General features: G+C 41.6%; 1 protein-coding gene across 3 annotated transcripts; it reads right to left on the bottom strand.

Annotated features, from left to right (window-relative positions):
* Positions 1–560: 560 nt before the first annotated feature.
* Sox21b lies at positions 561–19,480 on the bottom strand. 3 transcript variants are annotated; one of them, NM_001274899.1, is made up of 7 exons: positions 18,714–19,453; positions 13,546–14,354; positions 13,242–13,405; positions 6,787–6,853; positions 6,601–6,728; positions 4,422–4,516; positions 561–1,758 (listed from the first exon to the last, which is right to left on the bottom strand). In NM_001274899.1, exons 2-7 carry the CDS (start codon positions 14,226–14,228, stop codon positions 1,180–1,182), a joined length of 1,716 nt encoding a protein of 571 aa, NP_001261828.1. In that variant the 5' UTR covers positions 14,229–14,354; positions 18,714–19,453; the 3' UTR covers positions 561–1,179. The 3 variants fall into 2 exon arrangements, with proteins under 3 accessions (NP_648695.1, NP_001261828.1, NP_001261829.1); NM_140438.3 differs by having other exon boundaries at positions 19,294–19,480.
* Between the last annotated feature and the right edge of the window lie 3,246 nt (positions 19,481–22,726).

Genomic DNA, 22,726 nt, shown 5'->3' on the forward strand with positions numbered 1-22,726 from the left:
GGTGCAAAATATTTGTTAATCGGGCCCAGCTTAATGCGACAACTCTGATTGTAAGCTACCCCCAAGAGTTTTTCGAGACTTTCACAATTACCGCTAATTGCCGACGACTAAGAGAGCGTAAAATTAATTAAATTTACTTGGATTTTTGCACCTCAACTTGCGAGCGCCCATTAATTAGTGGCCAACGGTAATTTCGTACCAGGGTTCAAACTTGAGCGTTAAGTTGCTGCGCCTGCTTGAGCAATTAAGTTTGCTCCGCTGCATTTTGTCAACCTGATTGGCTAGAAGTTGCCGTCATTTGGAGGCGTTTAGCGCTCTTGACTCTTGCCTGCCATCCCTATCCACCCACACACAAAGTGCAATTAATTAATTTAACTTAAACTGTTTGCAATTCAATTTAATTACCAATATACTTGGGTGGACTTGAACAGTAAATCTAGAAAATATTTTATTTGTGCGTTTATGAATTGCTTTGTTCTCAAATTATAACCCATTTGAAAAACTACACATTTTGCTGCTGATGACAATGCGTCTTTTATTTTTTTGATTTTTTATTTTTTCTGGTTTCTGATGTATATATTTTGTGTGTATTTTGCTTTGTTTTGTGTGTGTTTAGTGTAGAATTTAAATACATTTAAATTTAATTTTAAATTTATGCTATGCACTTCGATCTGCGTTTAAAACATAAAAAATTGCACCGCTCGTTGTTGTTTCAATTTGTTTGAAATTTTCTCCTTGTTTTTCCTAAGTGATTTTGCCACTCTGAACCGATTTTCATAACCTATGTATCTTTCGGTCACTTCTCCATTTTCCTGCTTGCTCTATTTTAACAAAGCTTAAGTATAGTTTACAACTGGAGACTTAAATGTAAATGTTGGCTACGTTTAACTTTAATCTCGCTTTTTCGGTTATATTCGTTTTACCCTTTTCGTTATATCCTTTTGGGAATTTTTCAACTCGTTTCGCGTAGCAAATTCTGATCTCAAAAATCGCTTGAAGTTGCTCAAATAATAAATTTAAAGAAAAAGAGAAAGATTTAAAACTTTCGGGAAAACGCATGACACTTTTGAGCGGTTCGAATAAACGCGATCAGAATTGCGAACGGAAAAGAAGCGATCCCCTTTCTTGTTCCTAGGTCATGGACAAGTTCAACTCCTCGCTGCCATTGGAAGATGGTGGTCAGAAGATCACCGTTAGCGGTCGTCGAAAGTCCGCGGCGGTGGCGCCACCACTCCCACCGCCCGCCGAGCCCCCGGCTGCACCTGCGGCCCCACCACCCACTGCACCACCCGCTGCCGCTGCCAATTGACCGCCATATTGCTGGGCATATTGGGCGTAGTCCAGACCCACATCACTGGGCGAATGCAGATGCGGCTTGGACTCAACCGCCTCCAATTGGGGTGTGGCATCGCGGTCATCCAGCCCACTGCTGCTGTTGTTGTTGTGCGAGCTGGCACTGCCGCCCCCGCCGCTGCCCCCACCACCGCTGAGCAGCAACTGTTGCTGCTGCTGCTGCTGTTGCTGCTGCTGCTGCTGTTGCTGCTGGTGGTGGGCTGCTGCATGTTGCTGGGCACCATAAATCTTGGATATGTCGAAGGCATAGTTGGCCGCCCGATCCTGGTACATCTTGGAGTCGAAATACGCCTTGGTCAGCACACTGGGGTCCAAGTAGGCGCTGTAGGCACTCGCCTGCGAGGAGTTGCTCAGATACGAGCTGCGCTCCAGGGCGAACTTGTCCATCTGACCGGAGAGGGTGGCCTGTGAATGAGGGGCAAGGACATGGATATTTAGCTCGATTTTAAATTAATATTAATTAATATTTTGAATTAATGTTCAAAAGAACTAAACAGATTTCTTAGCTGTTCAAATACATAATCCCAAAGACCCTTTAATCTTTTTAAAAAATCTTTTAAAAAATCTAATGAATTGCTATACTTAAAATACTTATAATATTTCCATTTCTTTGACATCATTTAAATATTCATATTCTTAGACGTCACCCAAAGCTGTTTAATGATCATTGTCAAAACATACTGATATGTAACCAAGCAAAAAAAAAAATCAAAAACAGATAACCGGTAACTGATTCTTATTGAATAACATCTAAAGGTGCCATGGAAACCATAACCTTAGCCCCTGATCTCCTCCAACGCCACCTTATGCCACTTAATTTGAGCGAAATCAACCGCAGAAAACTGGAGTGCTTAACCTTCTGATTAGTGCAAATTGCTTAACACTTTTGCGGCTTTATTTGACCAACTAATTGTGGCTAAGGCGGAAAACAACCCCAGCTGCGCCTCCCCCGTACTGCAAACCGAAACGGTCTCAATTTAATTTTATTTGATTTGCAATACGTTTTTCATTGCTACACCAGTTGCCAGTTCTTCTGGTGGTCGATGGAAGATTGTCGCAATGGGAATGGGAATGAAAATGTGAATGTGAATGTTAACGGGTACTAAGCACATCAGAGGGTTGTTTTGCTTCATTTCCGTTTTGTTTTGAGTGGTTGCTGCTGGCCGAGGGGTTGTGCACTGCGCTCCCCTTTTTCAAACCGAACCAAACACTTGGCTCTGGGCTATAATTATGTTGTTAACACATCATCATCATCATCACCAACCTCCTCGTCATCCTGGCCTCCCCAATCCTCGATTCCCTCGTTTTTGGCTTGTCTCTGGTGTCGAGAGCGTTTTGGATTACAATTTGATTTGATTTGCACCCAATTGGGAATTAGTGTGGATTCGTAAATATTTTGATCCATCGCATTAACGAGTGGATATTCTGTTTGTCTTGTTGGGTGAAGGCTCCGGTTACTTAGCCGTGTGTCAGTTAATTGGTTTAAAACCCCTTGTTGGCCGAGTGGGTTACGCAACGTGGTTCTTTAGGGCAGGTGGGCCAGGATGACAGTTTAGTGTTTAGCCAGGAATTCTACAGCAGCTGTGTAAACAATGTGTTTTTTAAGTGGATTTTGAACGATCAATTAATAGAAGTACGAGGAAGACTACCTGTTCGAAATATCCATCTGGTATCCAATTCAAAACAGAAAAAACATTACCACCAAGGATTTTTGTTTAAAAGGTCTAGTCTGATTAAATATTAGGGTAATATGAATAGAATAATACTTAATTTCTTGCTTCCATATTAAAATATAAATTGAGTTTTACAACTTAATTTTAATTTTTTACTGATTTTAGTTTTCAACTAATCTAAGTGCTCACTGATGAAAGCTTAAAGCCAATGGAAAAGTTCTCATACAAATATAACCAGGAATGCTGTCAGCAATTTGCCATGTCAGAGATTTTGAGTCCCGCCCACTATGCAATTTTCCCGCGGACACCAATGCTCCTTCATTCCATCACTCAAAATCGAGATTTGTTTGGCTTAAACTTAGTCTATTATTATGGCGAAGGAACGATGTGTGTTATTATCCAGCAAATGGTAATGCCAGACCTTCAACACCCGCACCGCATCTGCAACGCTACATCAATCACGGATTGAAATAGGCATCGCCCCGAGAATTACATGCCCCTGAAGAGAATGGACAATGGTCGCTAACCGAGAGTCATGGCTTTTAATGGGCTTTGTTAATCAATTGAAGTTGGGCATGGGTAGCTGACCACCTGATGGAGGAACAAAGGCCCGAACTTTGGCTATAGTTCAACCATTCTCGGGATTCCTTGCAGCTTTTCTCGGGGCAGCTGTTCCACTTTTGAGGACATTTCGATTCCCGATCACACGTCTCACCTGTCTGAGTTTTGTTTGTTTTTGAGGGCATGTCTGGCCCTTGTTTATCAACTCGATCTGGTTGGAGAGGGGGAACCCCCACTACCTGGAACCGCTAAACATGTAATGACAACTTGCCGGCCAAATCCTTTGGCATGACATGTCAGAAAACTCAATTGGGCCAGGATCTACCGCTTTTTCGCCTGCCTAGTCACAGATGCACCGAGAAAAATATGTTTTCTCTGTTAAAAAAAACGTAGTTACTCAAGCACTAGATTCAAATAGTATCCATAGTATCTACATTTCTAGAACTTGTTTGATTCATAGTAAGTAATATATCAAACAAAGTGAACAATTATATGAAATAAGTTATTTTTTCCAACTTAATCACTTTAAGATGATTGTGGTTTCCATTCTTCTGCAAATAAACCTTCTTATTTATCGTATTTCTCTCGGTGCATCGGACGGCGTGTTTTCCGCCTTTTAAAGTGGGCGTCTTCCGTAGGAGTTTGTAATTATGTTATTAAGGCAACCCCGTAGTAACCTCCGCCCATGTGCACACACTATATTACATGTCTGTAATTGGTCTCCGCTACCGTTCAGCCGTTTTGATGGACACGCTGGCACTTGAGGGGCCCATAGAGAAGGGGTCGAAGGGTGGACAGGGCAAGGTGGAAAGAGTGTTGGGCAGCGGGACTCACCTGCGTCGTGGTTGGCGTCGATGTCTGGCCGAGATGGCTGCCCAGGTGATAGGCAGCCGCTGTGGGACCGGGCGCAAAGTAACCGGGCGTTATGCCTGCAAGTGAAGCGAACAACATCGGAGATGAATTCAGTTTTCAGTGGGGTTATGGATGGGAAGGGGTCAAGGAAAAAGGGTTTCATCAATTATCACCGTGATGCAACTACTTAAGGTGTTAAGTATATTACTACACATACCAACTTCAGTCAATAAATTATTATATCTAGAATATTTAAGGTTTATATTTTAAAGAAATAAGAAACATAAACAAATTTTGGAGGCAGTGGAAGCTTGTTCAATTGTTCTCCGTTGAAATTTAATGGTTTAGTAAAGATGTATTTCAACTAATATATGTTTACTTAGTTTTTCATTCGCTGCTCGAAACATTGTTCCTTATAATAATTTTCAAATATTCTGTTAATATTCATTTACCACATAATAAACTGAATCTGGAACCACTGTACATCTTGACATGGACTCAAAATGCAGCTTCGTTTCGGCTCAGTTTGAGGTTGCCATGGTGTGTGTTTAAAATAATTGCCACTCGAAATATTTGCGTTCTTTGTTCGGTCAACTCTTTCATTTCGTTTAAATAATAATTTTTCTTTCGGGGTCGCCATCGCCGTTTAATTGGGCGCTGAATCAGCTATTTCACTTGGAAATGAGTGTGTCAGATCCGTAGAGAGAGAGTATCTACGTATCTGGTAGATGAGATGCCTGGAAGTCATTATCAATTGCCCTAAACGGTAGTCGTCCATCTGCTCTTCTGGCCTTTTGTGGCCAAGTTGATAATTACAGGCGCCGCTTATTGAAAGTCTTCAGCATTTATTTCATTGATGGCGCTATGGATTTGATTGAGAGTCCAGCCGAATTGGGATCTTCCACCGAGCAATTAAATTCGCTTAGACAACAAAGTTTCCATCAACCGCAAGAAACACAATGTATTTATCTGAAAGATTTCTTCCTTTTCAACTCTTTGGCAATTTCAAGTAGCGACGGTTTTCGATGCCATCATCATTGTTATTATGATAATAGCGGATTAGGTTGTTGATCCATTGTTGTCGATCTTTTTGTAATGACCGGTTGCAGTAAACAAACGGAAGCTCTGTTGTTTGGAATTTTATAGAAGCGGTTTTCAATGGACTGTATCCCATCTTATAAGAATAATTGTCTTAAGAACTGTTAGACATCTCAAAACAGGGCAAAAAAAAAAACATATTTCATGTAATTTTGTATATACCTATATGTAGATTGTATTAATTCTTCACACAAATTCCTTAGATATATTTATGTTAAAATAATTCCACAGTTGACTGCACTTTCTGCTTTCCAAATCCCTTTCTTTACACAAAGTGCACTGATGGGGAAGCCACGAGCCAACTAAATAGACTAATTCGCTTTATTTATTACGCATTTCCTAGCATTTTTATTATCATTTCCGCTGGGCATAAATCATCCAGCCCCGCGAAGGGGAAAGGCAAAGGACTCGGGACTAACTTAAACCGAGAAAACTTGCGTTAAATTGAGGGCCCAGGCTCATGACCGGGATAACAACTGCTCGGGGTGAAAGACAAAAAACGTGACAAATGCTAATTTAAAACCTCCAACCAGCGACCAAAACTACATACAACCCACCCACTTCCACTCCCCGTTTCATGACCATAGAAAATCATGAATGGAAACTTATGCTCCTGCTTATGGCTCATGTCACATGGCTCTTCCCTGTCTGTCTGGTTTTCCTTTTCCCCGATCCTCTCCAGTCACTCGAATGAGTTGCTAAGCCAGGATGATGACTTCACAGTTTGTCAGCCAGATGGGTGGTGGTCCCATATTGCGGTTATAAAGGATTGGGGGAATAGTTTTCCATTGACTCATACCCCCAAATCCTATTTATTTCGTGTCAAATTTGCATTTGTCTTGTGCTTCAGCCGCTAGTTTGCATATTACTCACTTATTATTATGCCTAGCGCTTTGCTTTATGGATTTTCAGGGGCTCTTAATGCGGTAGTTTTTGACATAATTCGCGGGTTTTTCAATTATGAATAGAGTTTTCTTAAAGCGATTTGTGTGCTTTGGTTTTCGCTTTGGAAAAGCGAATTTCATATAATTTAATTAATAATTTTAATGTGTGGAATGCTCACCCGCTCTTAACGCCTCCACGGGCACAGATGGATATGGCATTGGATAAGGATAGCCATCGCGTCTCAGAGCTTTTGGCTTTCGTCGCGGTCTGTATTTATAGTCCGGATGTTCCTTCATGTGCATGGCCCTATCGAAAAGTAATTCCTGAGTTAGTAATCCAGATGTATAATCCCGAATAAGCTCACCTCAATCGTTTGGCCTCATCGATGAACGGACGCTTCTCCTCCTCGGTGAGCAACTTCCACTCGGCACCTAGAAATTAAAATATTTTCTCATTAATCCATTAGATACATTTGCTCTTGAAGCTCTTGTCGAAAATCTGGCTACAACAATTGGAGTGCACTCTAGAAAAGCTGTCGCACATAAACATAATGTTTGGTTGGGGTCACCACCCAATCCCCCAAAAACTTGTCTTGTCTGTGCACGAAGGATAACAGCAAACAATGTCGTTGTCAGTGGTTGTCTGTTGTCTCACTCTGTAGTCCACTATCCATCTCTTTCTGACCCGCCATTGTTCGGGGTTCCCCTTTTCGATCCAGACGAGTTCTGTGCTTACCCCAGCAGGTGGTTTCAGGTTCTAATTTCGGGTAGGGGTCGCAGGAGAAACATAGGAACGTTCTTGAGGGCGTTGGCCAGGATGTGTACAAGGTACACACCCACACAGATACACGTGCCACACAGATACTTTGAATGTAAGGACACATCCTATAAGTGGCACATGGGGTTGCTTTCGGAGAATCAGGTCTTCCATTCTGGCTCTGGTTCGTCCATTGTGTGTTTGGAAATTGCAAATGTTTTTAAGTTAATGTAAAACGTTATAATGACATGTGTCATACGACGTCTGATGAGGGGACATGGTGTCAAGGAGAAAAAGAGTCGATGAGCTCGGCAGTACTGGAGTTATCACAATAACAAGGACCTTCTAACCAGTTAACGAGTTGGAGCGTTTAAAGATGATTCTGAATTTGGTTGGCTGAGCATCGTAACCATTTCTACAAAGTGACTAGATAGTAATGTTGTGGACTTAATTAACGGAAACTAAGCACCTCTTTAAGGTTCTTGATTTCATGTGGTCACTTCAATACGAATTATTTTGGCATATTCTTTAAAAAATGTATGTAACACATAGAAGGTATATTCCAAGTCTCTTATTTATCACATAATAGACTCCCAAGTAAACTATTGTAATTCCATAATCAGCAAAGAAAACCGAGGAAAATTTTGACATATTGTAAGTGAATTAGTTGATAAATTGGTTGGGAATCGCTTGGTGTGTGTGGGGGGCAAGTCGCTAATTAGTTATAACGTGTAATTTTAGTGGCTTGTCATGCGGACACAAAGCCAGAATAATGTCACATACACACTTGCCCACAAAGCCAGTCACTAACACACCGGATGCATTGTTATGACAGACAACGATGACAGGGCCAACTGGAAGTCTCTTCTTGGTCGAGGAGGAAACGAATCGAGTGTCAGAGCCAGACTTGGACTGAGGCCCACACAGGCAACGAAAACTATAACAATAAGGCCAATACAAAAGCTGAAAGGCCTCCCGAAACTCCATACTCCCACTCCCCATCCCATCTACACCCACTCATAATGGTAAAATACTAATTTATAGATACATTGACAGTGCCAAGGGCCCAACTGGCCATCAAATGAGCAACTCTCCTTCTGGGGACGACACCTTCGAGAGAATGGATTGTCTGGGGGCTGTGGATGTGGATGTGAAGGTGGGAAGAGAGGTGGTGCAAAGGCGCCCTGGACATAATAATAAACAAGACCAGCAGCCGGTGGACATAGATGGGGGCATACTTGTAGATACAAGTTGAGCAGTTGAATAAACTAGACCCACAAAAGGATGACAATGACAATGTCTATGTTTGCCCAATGTCTATGATGTTGGCGCCCCTTGGCCAAACAGAGCACTCCGGCACTTCAGCACTCTAGCACTGCAAGGCAGTCCGAGAATTTTCTCCTCACCGGCTGGCTGACCAGCTTAATAATTGATACGAAAAACAAGCCAGCAGTTGGCAGTTGCGAGATATTTCCGAGACTCTTTCTGTTACAATTAACAAGTTTTTCCGGCCTGGAAACGTTGCACGTTTCGTTCGCCTAACCCACAGATCAAATATTTGACCATCACCAGTTGCAGTTTCCAGTTTTTGTGGATTCTTCGTTTTGGGGTCTGCAGTTACACTTTCCACTCACCCGGACAATCGGGCTACTTATGGGATTACTTAGCTTCTCTTCTGCTGGTGGGTTATATTTGGGGGCCCCACTCATAACGCGACCACCGATTAACTTGTTTGCCCAGCAATTTAATGGCTTTAGTTGGAGCGTTGGGAGTTTTCTCCATTTTCTTTGCCCTCCGTTTGGCCACTCGAAATCTGGCTTATTTGCTCATTCTTTGTTGCGGGAATCGTGAGAATAAGTCCTAAGTTCTGACGGGACTACTTATGAGTAAGAAAAAAACTTCTCACACTGGGACCTATACGATATATTGTTTTTCAAAGCTGGTTAGGTCTGAATATCGAAGTTAGGCATAGTTATTTAATAATTTAGAAATTTATTGACAGCAGCGCCCTTAATTTGTCCAGGGATACTCTTCAAATAAAATTTGAAGACAGTGCATTGTGTCTGCAGACATGTGTGATATAATTTTCGAAAGAATACATATTGATCACCCAAACCTATTAACAACTTTGAATCTCTGTATTCTTGTAATATCAGTTTCGAATGTATTAAAACAACTAAAAACTTAAAATAGGTCTCGCTATGGTGAAATTCGTAGCATACTTAAAAGGGGTTTAACAAATCTTCATCTAAATAAAGATAATGTCCATTGTAAAATTATGTTAGTGAAGGGTAGATCCAGTAGGTTGACTAAGGTGATCCAGAAAGTACTAAGCAATTTTCCGCGGTATTGTCATATGATACACCCCTTACCTAACGAGTAAGCTTTGTTTACAATTTCTTAAAATCTCCGTGAATTTTTTGTTTCCGCCCATTAAACACTCGTTTCCCACCTGTCAGATGCAACTGGCAGGCAGCGTCGTAACCTTCACGCCCACCCAACGGCCTCCCGCCCACGTAAACGCCTCCTCGAAAGCTTTTTCCAATTGCAAACTAATCAATTGTTCGCATTTTATTAAGCAACAAAAGGTGATCGTGGGGGTGGGAAAAGGCTTGAGTTCGACCTTTTGTGATTGTTTGCTTTTTTCCTGTGCCTGTTCCTGCTCCTTGGACCTTTTGTTCCGCCGGGTCCAACGGCTCATTCATCCAACTCTCCTCAGCTTTGTCTGCCATTATTAAATATTCCCGGTGGAGTGGCAGGAGCTTTGATTAAAAATAAAGAACATTGGCGAATCGACAGGTTTTTCAATTATTTGCGAATATACAAAACACGATAGGAAAGACTTTTCCACGAAAGGCATGAGCGGTGTTGTTGTTGCTGCTGTCGCCTTTTGTTTGTGCCACCGCTCTGGTTGTTGGTAATTCAAATTTCCAGACAGTAATTAATGACAGTTACAATTTCAATTAAGCCCACGCGCAGTTCTGAATTGTTTTCTATAACATTCACTTTTATTTTATTTTATTCTATTTTATTTTACCCACTCATATATACAATTTTTTTCAGCCTTTTGTGGGCTTTTTTTGTTTTTTGTTTGGCGTATAAAATAAATGGCAACGCCAGCGGCAACGGCGTCTGAAGCTGAAGAGCCACTCCACTGTAGCCGGTGTATGGGGCCCTCTCGCTCGCACACGCACGCACCGTCTCTTTCTGTCGCACTCGGACCATCTCTATCGCACTGTGGTGAAAAAGTAGCTTTCGCGCCGCCATTTTTTGTGGCGCCTTTGTTTATGCCACAGTTATTTTTCCTCCTCTTCCTCGGCCATCATCTTGTGGCTTTTTGTGCCTTTTCTGTTTGACAATTCCTCATAATGAGCGTTGCCTTTGTCGTTGTTGTTGTTGTTGAATTATTCATTTAATTGAATGTTGGCTTAACTTTTTCAAGTGCAAAAAACTTTGACATTTTGTGTAAATGTGGCAAATGCTTGCTTTTGCTTTCCTTTTTATAGCCCCCTGTTTCTTTTCTCTCATTTTCATTTTGTTTGCATTGTTTATTTAAATAAATCGTTTTTGTTCGCTTGTGGTGTAATTAAAGTTTTGAAAATTGTCCTCCAGATTATAAATGGGATAGATGAAGTGATAAGTACGGTGATAGCTGGCATAAATGAATATTTCAACAACTAACTATTTTCTAATTTTTTAAACGATTTTTAAGAAGCCAGTCGTAGAATAATGCTAATTTTATTGACACTAAGCCGGTGGTTCAAATCGTTTCATAAATAACCATGTCTCAATAAAGGGTGAGTAAAACAACTTTTTTATTTCGCTGTAATAGTTCTATTTTAAAATATTACGAAAATTGCTTTTCCAAGTCTTGGTTTAGCCTGCCAATAACACAATTGCTTTTACGAGTTAAAGGAAAATATTTATTCTTGAAAAGAAAACCCGAAATGGTTAAATACATAGCATGTAAAGGACAATCCTTGGTCTCGCGGTCATACTTTCTATCAACCAGGTGGCTGACAGTTCAGTTTTGGCCCACTCTGTCCCAGTTCCACCTTTGCGACAAAAGAATTTTCCGAGCTCCTGCCCCTCCACCGCCCCCTCGATATTCCACCCGCTCTAAACAAACTTAACAAAGACTGCAACTGACAGCAAATATTACTGAAAACGAGAGGACGAGCGAGAGGAGCTGTCAATTCGCATAATGGATTTGCCAAAAAGCGGACTAAAAAGGAAAATGTGAAAGGCGAACAAAAGCTTTCAGCTCGACAATATCAACAACAACGGCGCTGGAAAAAAATCGAAAGAAAATAATTCGAAATTCAAGTTTGCTTCTAAATTGTATTTAAGTTTGCTGGATCCCATCGATATGTTTACTTGAACTCTTGGCATTGGAAGAGAAAGCTAAATGGATCTACAATACTGGATGGCTTATAAGGAGAATGGGGTTCCTCAAGGGAGTTGGGCGAAAAACAGCCCCCAGAAGCAGAGAAACCCCTTTTTTCGTCGTTCGCATCCTTCAGATGCAGTGAGTTTGCCTGTTGTTGCTCTTTGGTTCGCTCAACTGGATGGCAAGTGAGTCGCATTTAATTTGCCTTTGTTTCCACGCCAACAATGGCTAAATAAAAATGCAAGAAAAAGTCATTTAACGAGTGCTTGACTGGGGGAGCTCTGGATGGATTGCTTACCCAGGGGAAACCCCGGTGAGTATTATTAAAAAATTGCACAAAACGCCAGGCAAATCCTCAAAGTTCAGATCGATACTGGCCAAGATGAGTTTGTCTTTTGGTTTTCAGTTGGGTTTTGAATTTGATTTTTTTTTGTTATCACTGTTATGACAGCAGCTACTGATTAGTTGAGTTACCCAATCTATAAAAGAGGACTCTCATACAATATGCATGAGCTGATCGAAAAGGTAGTCCTAAGAACTGGCATTGTTATGCTAAAGAACTTGGCTGTCAGCTGCCACGTGTCGAGTGCTTGCAACTTGAATTGAAATTGAATTTACTACGCTGAATGCAGAGAGAAAACGATTTAGGACTTTGTCGATCAAAAAACCTAGTTGCAATTTTTGTGTTTTGTGATGCCTGCTAGATATTTATCATATATGTAGATATATAATGCAAATCAATCAAATTTATCAATGCTTTTCAATTTCTAATAATTATAGCGAAATGAAATGTGCACTAATTAAAAGTGCTTTTTTATTTCGTTATTTAATTTTTTTCAAGATCTTTTTTTTAATATTATTGAAAATTTTTTTCAGTGTGCGAGCTCGAAAACTGCACGCCCAAAAGATCTCAGACCCAAAGATCCGATAAGACTTGCGTGGGATTATCTGGCGACGCTCTGAGCCCTCCCAAAAATAAACTACTTAACTTTGCAACTAGTTAAGCGGGCGAGAGACAAAGCCGGCCGTGATTTGGCGAATCAAACTTAATCGGGTGGGTGGTGCTCTGCGGGCAAGGTCGATGCCAAGACCAAACCCCTTCTTCGAGCGTAATCAACAGTTTCCTGCGCTGCTCTTCCTGCTCATTGTTTGACAGCCGCTTGTCATTTTTGACAGTTGCGTTGAGTGGCGGGTGTTTTTGGTTTGTCATTGTCATTGTACAGTAGGGTATTACGTTGATTAGTTTAACTTGCATAAGCGTAAGACAGAGATGGAACTGGAGATTGGGAGGAGTGAGTGGGTGCGAGAGATTGGCAGGTCGTGTGCCGCATTTTAATTTCGTTTTGTATTGCCCCATCCTTTGTGCGCAGATTATACACATTTCGAAAGAAACGTTGCCACCAGATAACCGAGGCTTTCGTGTCTTGCGTTACACAAAAAGAGAAGCTTAAGTGAGCTTGGTTGGGATTTAAATAGTTTGTTTGTTCTGTGAATAACAGCTTGAAGAGGCAATTGAGGCACTCATGGTGGCAAAGATTTCTGAAAACGTGCTGAAGGCATTCTATTTGAAGCCAACCATCCAAAAGCCCAAGAATAAATACATTATGATATAAAGTCAACTTTAATGTAATGTAGTATACATATATATATATTAACGATCTTTGAAAACTTACCCAGCCTTTTGGATATCTCTGAATTGTGCATCTTAGGATTATCCTGAGCTATCTTGCGCCGCTGAAGTCTCGACCAGACCATGAAAGCGTTCATTGGACGTTTTATGTGCTCCTCGTTTTGGCGCTTTGTTGTGTTCTGGATCATCAGACTAAAGAAGACATCGCTGAGAAATAATAGGATAGAAACGTGTGAATTTAATTAAATCTTTACAAGATGACATACAAAACTTGTATGCATGTAAAATAATCTTATAAATCACGCCACATAATTTTAAAAACAGTTAGTTCATTTGAAATTACTCACCTCGCGCTGCTTCCGCTGTTCATGAGACTGCCCATGTTTTGGTGCAGATTGCTGATGGGCGATGCCTGCGAGTTGTGATGCAGGTGGGCGGCTGCTGCGGCCGCCATCACGCTGCTGGAGGCTGGAGCACTGTGGTGGCTGTTGGCTGCACCGCCGGCCACTGATCCCGCACCACTGGCCGAACCACCGCCCAGCTGGGAGCTGCCGTTGCTGTGCGTCTGATGGCTCAGCGCCTGCGACTGGCTGTGGTGCGAGGTCGAGGAGGAGGAAACCGGCGGTTGGCTGTGCTGCTGCTGCTGACCCGCCGGGTGGTGCTGATGCAGCTGCGAGTGATGGTGTGCCAGGTGGAGCGCCGAGTGGGGATGCAGGCCCAGGCCGGTGGAGCCGTTGGGGGATCCGTTGCTGCTGTTGCTACTGCACGGGTGGTGCTGATGCTGCTGCTGATGCTGTGGCGACTGGTGGGGATGGTGGTGCTGGTGGTTCAGCGACAACTGCTGGCCGTGCAGGTGGTGCGAGTGGCCGAGACCCTGGTCAGATTGTTGCTGCTGCTGTTGCTGCTGATGCACCGCCGCCGCCAGTTGACCAAGGTGGTGCGTTCCGCCGCCGGAACCCAGGTGAGTTTGCAGGGGATGAGCTAGCGATAGGCCGGTGAGCGACAGGTGCGTGGACAGACGTTCCATCATATCGTAGATGGAGTCGGGCTTCCTTGGCGCCTCAATCTGTGGCCCTCGAGCCGGCGGGCGGACTGGGTGGTGCTGGAACTATTGGTGCTGGAACTGGTGGTGGTGAGAAGATTTTGATGCGTTGAGCTAATGGGAAATGATCAGACACGTATTAGTGATAACTTAATTAATTTATTAGTCAACAATAAACCATAAATGTTATGCATCAAAGCGAAATGTTTTTATATGCATTTTTTGTAGGTCTAAGATTTTTTGAGGTTACTTTGCGTATTGAATTTTCCTCTTGAATTGTGTTTGCCTAATAAAAACACGTGTCCTCATACCCTAAATAATATCCTTTTATGTGTCTAAGCTCCTGGGTGACCTAATGGCTCGGAACTCTAGCTCTCCAAAAAATGGGCAGCAAAACTTCTCGAGATAAGACCAACGTCCAATCCATGCAAATATCCACTGCAGATGACACATTTACCGAGGATAATGCCAGCCAAATAGCAGGCCATATATGTGCATGTAGAATGGGGATTCGCACTCAGTTGAGGCATATGTCCCTGGCACACCCGCACTCGATTGTCCTCGAGATCCTGATGAGGAGGACGAGGAAATCCGAGCCCGAATGCGAATCCGAAAGGGACCATTAAACAAATTGAAAGCGTTTAGCCGGACGCTGGCTTCTTGACCCTTTTCCCCGTTCCCCTTGCCTTGCCGTATTTAACACGTTCTGCGGAAGGAGCTGGGGCATCAAGTGGACCACGTAAATCCCGCTTATAATGCACGCACATGTGGGATCGAAAGGACCCATAATTGAAGCCCATGAACCGCCACATGACCAGCTCATTCCAGCGTGTCCAAAACAAGCGGCTCGGGTGCAAATAGAGTACACAAAAATGTAAAATGGGAAAGAAATGGGTTTCAAGTGCCCCGTCGCATAATGGAAAGGATGGACGACGACGTCGTCGTAGTCGTCTCATTTGTTGTTGTGTTATTGTGCATCCCGGTCGGTTTTAAGGGTTGACATTTGGCCCACACAATGGGCGCTGAAAAGGAGTGAGTCCGATTCTGGACGAGTTGAGGTGGCAACCGCCAGCGCGGCTCGCAAGTGGGTTTTTTGGCCCAAAAGTCCACGACTCCACTCGGCATTGTTTTCTTTTTGTCCCCGAAGAATGGGCCTCAGACGACATACTTTTAAGAGCTGAAATCAATTAGTTAATTGATTAACAATGCCCCAATGAGCATTGAGGGGTCACAAGGCGTAGGGGAGGGAAACGACTGCGAGTTGTTGGCGAACGCAAACGGGAATAATTCATAATATAATTATATCTGAGTGGCTAGTCAGCTAATTAAAGTGGACTGCTTGCAGTATGAATTGAATTGGATTCCTTTAAAATTCATGTAAAAACTTATCAGGTTAATTCACTTTCTAGTTAAAGTTTATCAGTATTACATCTGAATAATCATGATCATTGCTAATCATTTTAATTAGGGAGGACACTTAAGCGTTCTTATTAAAAGATAAATAAAGTGGTTGTTGTTTTCAGTTGGGATAATTCAAATATTTTGTATCACTAAAACGTGGTAATATTTTCAAAAGAAACAATGCCGTTGACACATTTCTTGATCTTTATGTTTAAATCATCTGTTTTATAAATAGCTAAGCTTCTTAAAATAATCACCAAGAAATTATTTAAGTAGCATACATTTAGCATTCTTTGTTTACTTAAGGAGGTAAGTGCGATCCCATATTGTACGTATTGCAAAATGTATATGTATAATAGGGCTTGTACAAGATAAACTATTAGTTGCTTGCTTTTATTAAAGCTAAAGACTTATTAAATTATTTAGAAAATATAATTTTTTAGGATTTACAGCCTATAGTAGATAAAAAGCTACTAAAAAGTTGTTGAGACTCATAAATCTAAAACATAAAACTATTTCTGGATCGTTACGTGTACTCAATAATTTTGGAATATCCTTGGGTTTATGAAGTGGCCAACTGTGGTTCGAAACTATTTATCTTTATCTGTCCAATTCGACTGTTTTTTCTCTGCTGCCATATTCCGCAGTCTCTCTTTTTGGCCCTGTTCATTGGCATTTCTGGCCATGCAACGCATCGTGGTCAATAACTTGCGTTGGGCTATGCGAGGCGACATCTGTACTGCTTCCGGGCATTACCACTTGGTGTTAAAGTAAAAATTGCCCAAGCATGCGTATTAAGCATGAAATTTATATTAAAAGAAAAGGGGGAGCTGGGAACGGGGAGCGGTTAGCAAAGGGACACGCATATTTGTAATCCTTATGGAGTGCAAACAAATTTCTGTGTTGTCAAGTTGCTCTCCATATTTTTGCTCCTCCTTTTTATGTTGCGAATTGGCAGAATACACTGAGAAAAATGAATTGATTATGTTTATTTGTGCCTCCACTCAAGGTATACGCTAAATTTCATATTTTGAAAACACTACGCATATATCAATTGATATGAAGTTGCATTTATGTTTGGATTTTTATTTTCGAACTAATTTAATTTTGTGATTATTCTAGTAATTGAAATGGCAATAAAACCGAAAATGACTATGTGGACATAACACTTGTTCCGATGTGGTGCAGTGTCGCAGTTGCAGTATCAGTTGCACCACAGGGCCACCATCCGAATCGACGGTTGCACCACCAGCTGTGCACAAATTGCACTCCAGATATTTTTATTTGCTGTGAATATGCCAGCTCCTCCTTTTGATTCGCTGCACCTCCACGCAGACCGAAATGCAGCTCCGATATTTATTTGTAACGGAAATGTAACCGTTAAACCCAAAAGCGTGGGTCTTCTCAGGGTGTTAATCTAGTAGCCTTAATAGATAACCCACCAGAGGCACCTTATGTCCGACTCTTTCTCATGGAAATCGAGTGCTGAAGCCGTTCTTCTGTTTCGGACTTCGTATCGTATCGCAGTAGGAGTAAAATTAACCCGCTGGCCACTTGAGTTTCGGGGGCCATATAGATCCACTCGTAACCCCCGACCAAGTTGGCCGTGTTGTTGCTGCTTCGCGTTCATTTGTTCATCCGTTTGTTGGTATGTCAAACAAGAATTATGATCGGCTTAGCCACATGCTGAGCCCGAGATCTCTCCCCCAGCCATATTCTTCTGCTCATTCTTTAGCGGCGAAGAGGAGTCTCGCGGTCTGCAGTCTTCCACCTCGTCTTCAACACAGGTAGAGCTTTAAGTGTCTCCACTTTGTGTTGAAATGTATCGCGGATACGCACCGGGTTTTCGGTCCCAGCAGACCCTCCATTCAAAAGTGTCGTCTTGCCCGCCCGCTGCGATCGGATCTTCTCAGGGCCCTAAGTCGCTGGGCCCCCTAATGTTTGTAATTAAGAACTTTCACACTCGCAACAATCGCCTCGTAAACGTGCCAGTGTCTCGATAACCACATACCCTGCTCCTCCAAGGTTTAGTGTCAAGTTTGTGCCAAGGGCTATCCAAAGGGCTATCGAAAAGAAAAAGAACCGATACAAAGTCAGCTAACCATATGTGTGCTGATACAGCCGGGTATTAATTAGAATTTTTTCATACTCTTCTTTGGATTATGCCTGTTTTTTTGAGCAAATTTATAAAGCGAACACAATGGCCAAAAGAATGGCGTAAAAATATTCGATTGACATCTGGTGCGCAAAATAATTTCAGAAAACTCTGTTTGCACAATTGGGTTTTTTGTGTGCTGGTCCAAAGTCGATTTCTATATGATGGGGGCGCGTCACATTAAATTCAATTGTTGTCACATTTTGTGTAAATATATTAATAAACATACGTTGTTTTTCCCTATTTCTTTTACTATTATTTGCTCTAATTGCGTCATTTCAAATTCTCTGGTGCTTTTGACTCTCTTTTCATTGCGGCTTTTCACATACCTTGAGTCGGTTTTCATTTATATTTCGAAATTAAGTTAACCAAACAACTTTGAATGCCCCTCAGAGAAAGAAAACGAGCTTGCTTTAATTCAAGTGGAAGATCGAAAGCAAAAGTAAACACACCTCGAGTGGGGCATAAAGATTCCGACAATGATTTCGCAGAAAATGAAAAGAGGAAAATCCTGAAATTATCCAAACAATAAAATCTGTTGATTCCCCTTGTATCTGACGCACTCAGACTCATTATGTGGAGCTCTCTCCGTGTTTACCTAATTGATGGTCAAGAAAAGTTGTTCAAATTGCGTTCTGAACGGCGGTGAATTAAATGAAATTTGTAAAGGGTTAAAGGGATTTTTAATTGATTTTTTACCTGCTTTCTGACTTGAAGTAATTTCAATTAACTTGGAAAACAATTTTAAGACTTATGCTCAGTTCTATGGGATCAGACTTTATCATAGATCATATTTTACTTTTACTAAAAAAATGTAAGTAAATGTGTTTATATGTAGTTTTGCTAATTAAAATCAAAGCAGCTAAGTTAAACAACTAACTAAAGAATCCATAATGTTTTGGCTTCAATGAAGTTACCTCGAAGAGTTCTGCATTTCCTTTAAATTTCCCGTTTTCCGGCGATTGGAATCAAATATTCGATGGCAGCATATATGCGGAATATACTACCGAATTATTTGGATAATATGTGTTTATGGTTTGTTTTTGTCGCTTATGAATTCCACTTTCCGAACTGCCATAAAATGTTGAATTTGTTGACTTTTATGGTCTTGAGCTGTTTCGTAACAGAATCTGTTTGACGAACACTTTTCCAATGGATATCACTAGTTTATGTTGACGTGTGTTGTTTGCTTTCCATTCATCGATAAGATACTTATGGTGCATCCAATGTTTTGATGCTACAAAGAATGGAGCTTGTTTGATTTGAAGTTTGCAAGATAAATAAGTAGCTTAGGATTTCAAAACTTTATGAGACTTTTAAATCGCTTTGCTTTATTTGGATTTGTATTTTGTTTCATTTCTATGAGCACTTTACGAGCGTTGAAAGTTGATATCATATGAGCACTGTTTTTTGAATTGGTTTGTGTTTTATTATTTAGTTAAATGGGAAAGAAAAGTTTGGTTTGTTTAGGATTCACTTTTACTTTGGGATATTTACCGAGAACAGTTTGTTTATGTTTTTAGTATTATCCTTTGTATTTTTTTTTTGCGAATATCGGTTGTTTCTTGGCGTTTCTTGTGAGGGGGCTAAAACCGTCGCTAGCTGTTGGCTGATCGGCTCTTCTTGGCCAAGTTGGCTGTTGCTGCATCTAAGCGCGCTTTGGCGGCTATTCAACGGATCCGTTCCGACGCGTAACTAAAAACTTGGCGCGCGCTCTCTTCAAAAACACACGAGCCAAAAAACGAGTCTTTCAGTCACCGAATGGGGCGGGGGGCGTGGCAGGTGGGGCGGTGAGACAGCTGCTATGTAACAGTATCGCTCCACAGAAGCACACACACACATACTCAGCAAATCCTCTCTGCAAAAGCTTGTGTTCTCTCTCGCTCTGGATTAATACTTTTTCCGAGAGCTTTCTTTCTTATTGGTTTGTTAAATGTTTTTTATAAGCCTGTTTATAAAGAAACTACATCCACAACAAATTCAAAATTGAGAGCAAAAATATCGTTGTATTGGTGAGAGAGAGGCCCAACGACCAGGTGACATTTCGTGAAGGAAAGAATAAAAAAAAATCCAAGAACTGCGACGTCAGGAAAAAAAAGACGAGAGCAACAGAGATAAAAAATGTCAGACAGAAAGGGATGCAGAATGCAGAGGCAGGGCGGTCAACCAGAGCAGGTGTTGCGTGGGAGTGCGAGCGAGATAAACGGAGTAGCTACTAAGCCACCATAGCCATTTCACTCTAAACAACGAGTCTCATGATGGGCGTTTCCAATTGGAATGCTTCTGGTTGGGGAAGGTTTCGTGTTACATGAAATGCCAAGTGGAAAATGGGGGTAAAGTGGGGGTCTACGACGGTCTCTTTACTGGTAAGAGGTGCCACCATTGGGAGTGAGCTTTTCGGGAGTTTCTCGATTATTTACCGCATTTGCTTAGAGACCAGCAAAGAGCGTCCAAAAAATAAAAAAAAGGTGAAAAACAAACTATCGAAAGCAAAATCAACTAATCTTAATGGACATTTATTTTTGAATCGAGCTGAACCGTGGAGATCTGAGCCTGACATCTGGCCCGCAACTACGATTCGCCTTTGGCCAATTCCCAAGCTCAAAATGGTGGATATGTTAACCAAGGTGGCCATAGTCCAAAATTGGTCCAGACAGACCACTTTGGGACACTTTATCTTTGGCTCAGACAAAGATTAAAGTAGTGTCTGTTGTAGATTCGCACATAGTACTACATTTTGATCTAAAAAACACGTTCTGTACTGGAATGACAATTAACGATTGAGTGTTTTGACCCACATGAAATACCATTTCCAAAATTAATTTTTTTATATCTGTGCATGATGACACCTGGACTTTAGGAGTATATAGTCCTGCAAAGTGCCTACTATTGCTTTGCAATTTTTCGTGTCTACATTATTGTTTTGTTAATTTGCTTTGGTGGTGGTGGCGTTGCCAGGACAACGGCTCGTAACTCCGGAGTCCCAACTCCATTCGCATTTGGTCGGGCTTTGTTCCAGGACTTTTTGTGTAAAGGGTTTTGGGTGGGCCAGGGCATTACGCAGGTGTTGCCATTGTTTCAGGGCGGTTTTTAGCGCATTTTGATTTCCATTCACTCTGTCGTGTCGAGTTCTGTCGTCTGGCACTTTGGCTTCGTTTTAATTAACAACGAACTAATGACAAATGCAAACAGTGTGTACCTGCTATAAGATGAAACTACCTACTAGCACTCTAATTTAATTTGACTCTAATGACCTAAGCCTTTCCTACATGGGAGATAGTGGAAAAGTCTGAGAAAAGAGGAGTACTTGCTGCCTTTTTGCCAATTGTCAGCAAACAATTGCAAGTTGGAAACAATGGCGCACATTTTTCCAGCCCCAACTTGACGAACTGAGTGAGTGACGAAGGGCTTGCTGGATGGATAGATGGATGGACTGCAACTGTTCCATTTATTTGGACCTGGTTTTCCCCTCTCGCTCTCTCGTCTTCTACCGCTCCCTGTCGCACTCTATGTACTGGTTGTGTCCATTGTCTTTGGCTATGTCCCCTTCTCTTTCGCTCTGTCTGTCTCGCTTCCTCAGTTAGTCAGCCATTGTAATTATACACTGCACTCACCTGAATGCCTAAAATGGCTGTGCTAGCTATTGAATGGGGTTTGTCAGATATTCAAGTTAAATGGATAATTAGTTTTTCGTTAAAGTATGATAAAATACACCTTTTTTTAAAGTTCCCTTCGTAAAAATCTAAAAAATTCGTTATAATATTCATGTTAAGCTACAATATATCTAAAGGTATAATAACCTGAACAGTGAACACTCCGTTGGGGCGAATACAAATTTCTGTTTTTCTACTACCATGTCGACCATTCTCTATCCCTTTCATCACCTTACCCCCTTTTTTCGCAGTGCATTTTTCCATTGTCAGTTTCTGTTTTCTGTTTGTCTATCTGGCCATTGTCTGTTTGTCATATTTATCATGGCAGTTGCTTTTGCATTTGCCATAGCATTCTCTGCACTTGCAAATAAATGTTAATGAGTAGTTAGACAAAAAGCGCTGACAATGCACCGACTGCAACTTAGATAGAGAATATTGTGATGAGAACAGCCAGATGGGGGATTTGCCATCTTGTTGAGCCCGTCTTCAAGGCCCTAAGCCTGCAGAATGAAGCTCAACAATCGCAACGAAAAAGATTTCAATGGAGCTCTAATGCCTAAATCGTTATTGTTGGGGATGGATAGGTTGACGAGGTGGATGAGGCTTCCACACACTCCTGACAAGCTCCTGTCGCGGTGAATTGAAAATTTTCTAAAGACCAGGACAACAATGGGGGCAGAGATGCCGCCGTTGCCATGTAAATTTTTGCACTTTTTGTCGCTCATTAATGTTAATCAAAAAGCAAAAAGCACGAGGAAAATCATTCAAATTTTCGGTTGTGTTTGGCAACCGCTTGGGACTTCTAAAAGAAGCCCTTTCCCCTTCCGCAATATATTTCACCGTGCGGATTTTGCTCTGCCCTTATAGATAAACATCGGATACAATTTCATAGGCCACAAGGCAAACAGATTTGGTTCAAAAACGATCGAAGCATCGAAATCAGCATCGATCCATCGATGGCCAAACAATTGTCGCAAACAAATGAGATTGCCATCGTCGAGCCTGAGTGCGTTTAATCCTTGCGAAACCTTCCAGATTCACATCGCAAACAATGCCCAGATTTGCAGCAAATTGATAAACCAAAGGAGAAAAAAAGACCGTACGAAAACTGACAAAACCAAATGCAGTTATGACACACCGATTGATAGGCCAGATAGCAGATAAACAGGAACTCATATGGTTTCGGGGTTTGTTCTTGGGACATGTGGGGAATTTCGTAGAAAGACCACAAAAGGTACACGTTTTTTTCACATCCGTGCATCTAGAAAAAAAAACTG

Source organism: Drosophila melanogaster, chromosome 3L (assembly GCF_000001215.4).
Source record: "Drosophila melanogaster chromosome 3L".
In the NCBI taxonomy this organism is placed as follows: domain Eukaryota; kingdom Metazoa; phylum Arthropoda; class Insecta; order Diptera; family Drosophilidae; genus Drosophila; species Drosophila melanogaster.

What these genes read in the sequence shown, in the direction of transcription:
- Sox21b (NM_140438.3), bottom strand. Translation starts at nt 14,228, where the DNA reads ATGATGGAACGTCTGTCCACGCACCTGTCGCTCACCGGCCTATCGCTA. An exon ending in CGTGGAGGCGTTAAGAGCGG is followed by an intron (nt 4,517 to 6,600) that starts GTGAGCATTCCA and finishes CTTCACTTGCAG; the next exon opens with GCATAACGCCCGGTTACTTT. An exon ending in CGACGCCAACCACGACGCAG is followed by an intron (nt 1,759 to 4,421) that starts GTGAGTCCCGCT and finishes CCTCATTCACAG; the next exon opens with GCCACCCTCTCCGGTCAGAT.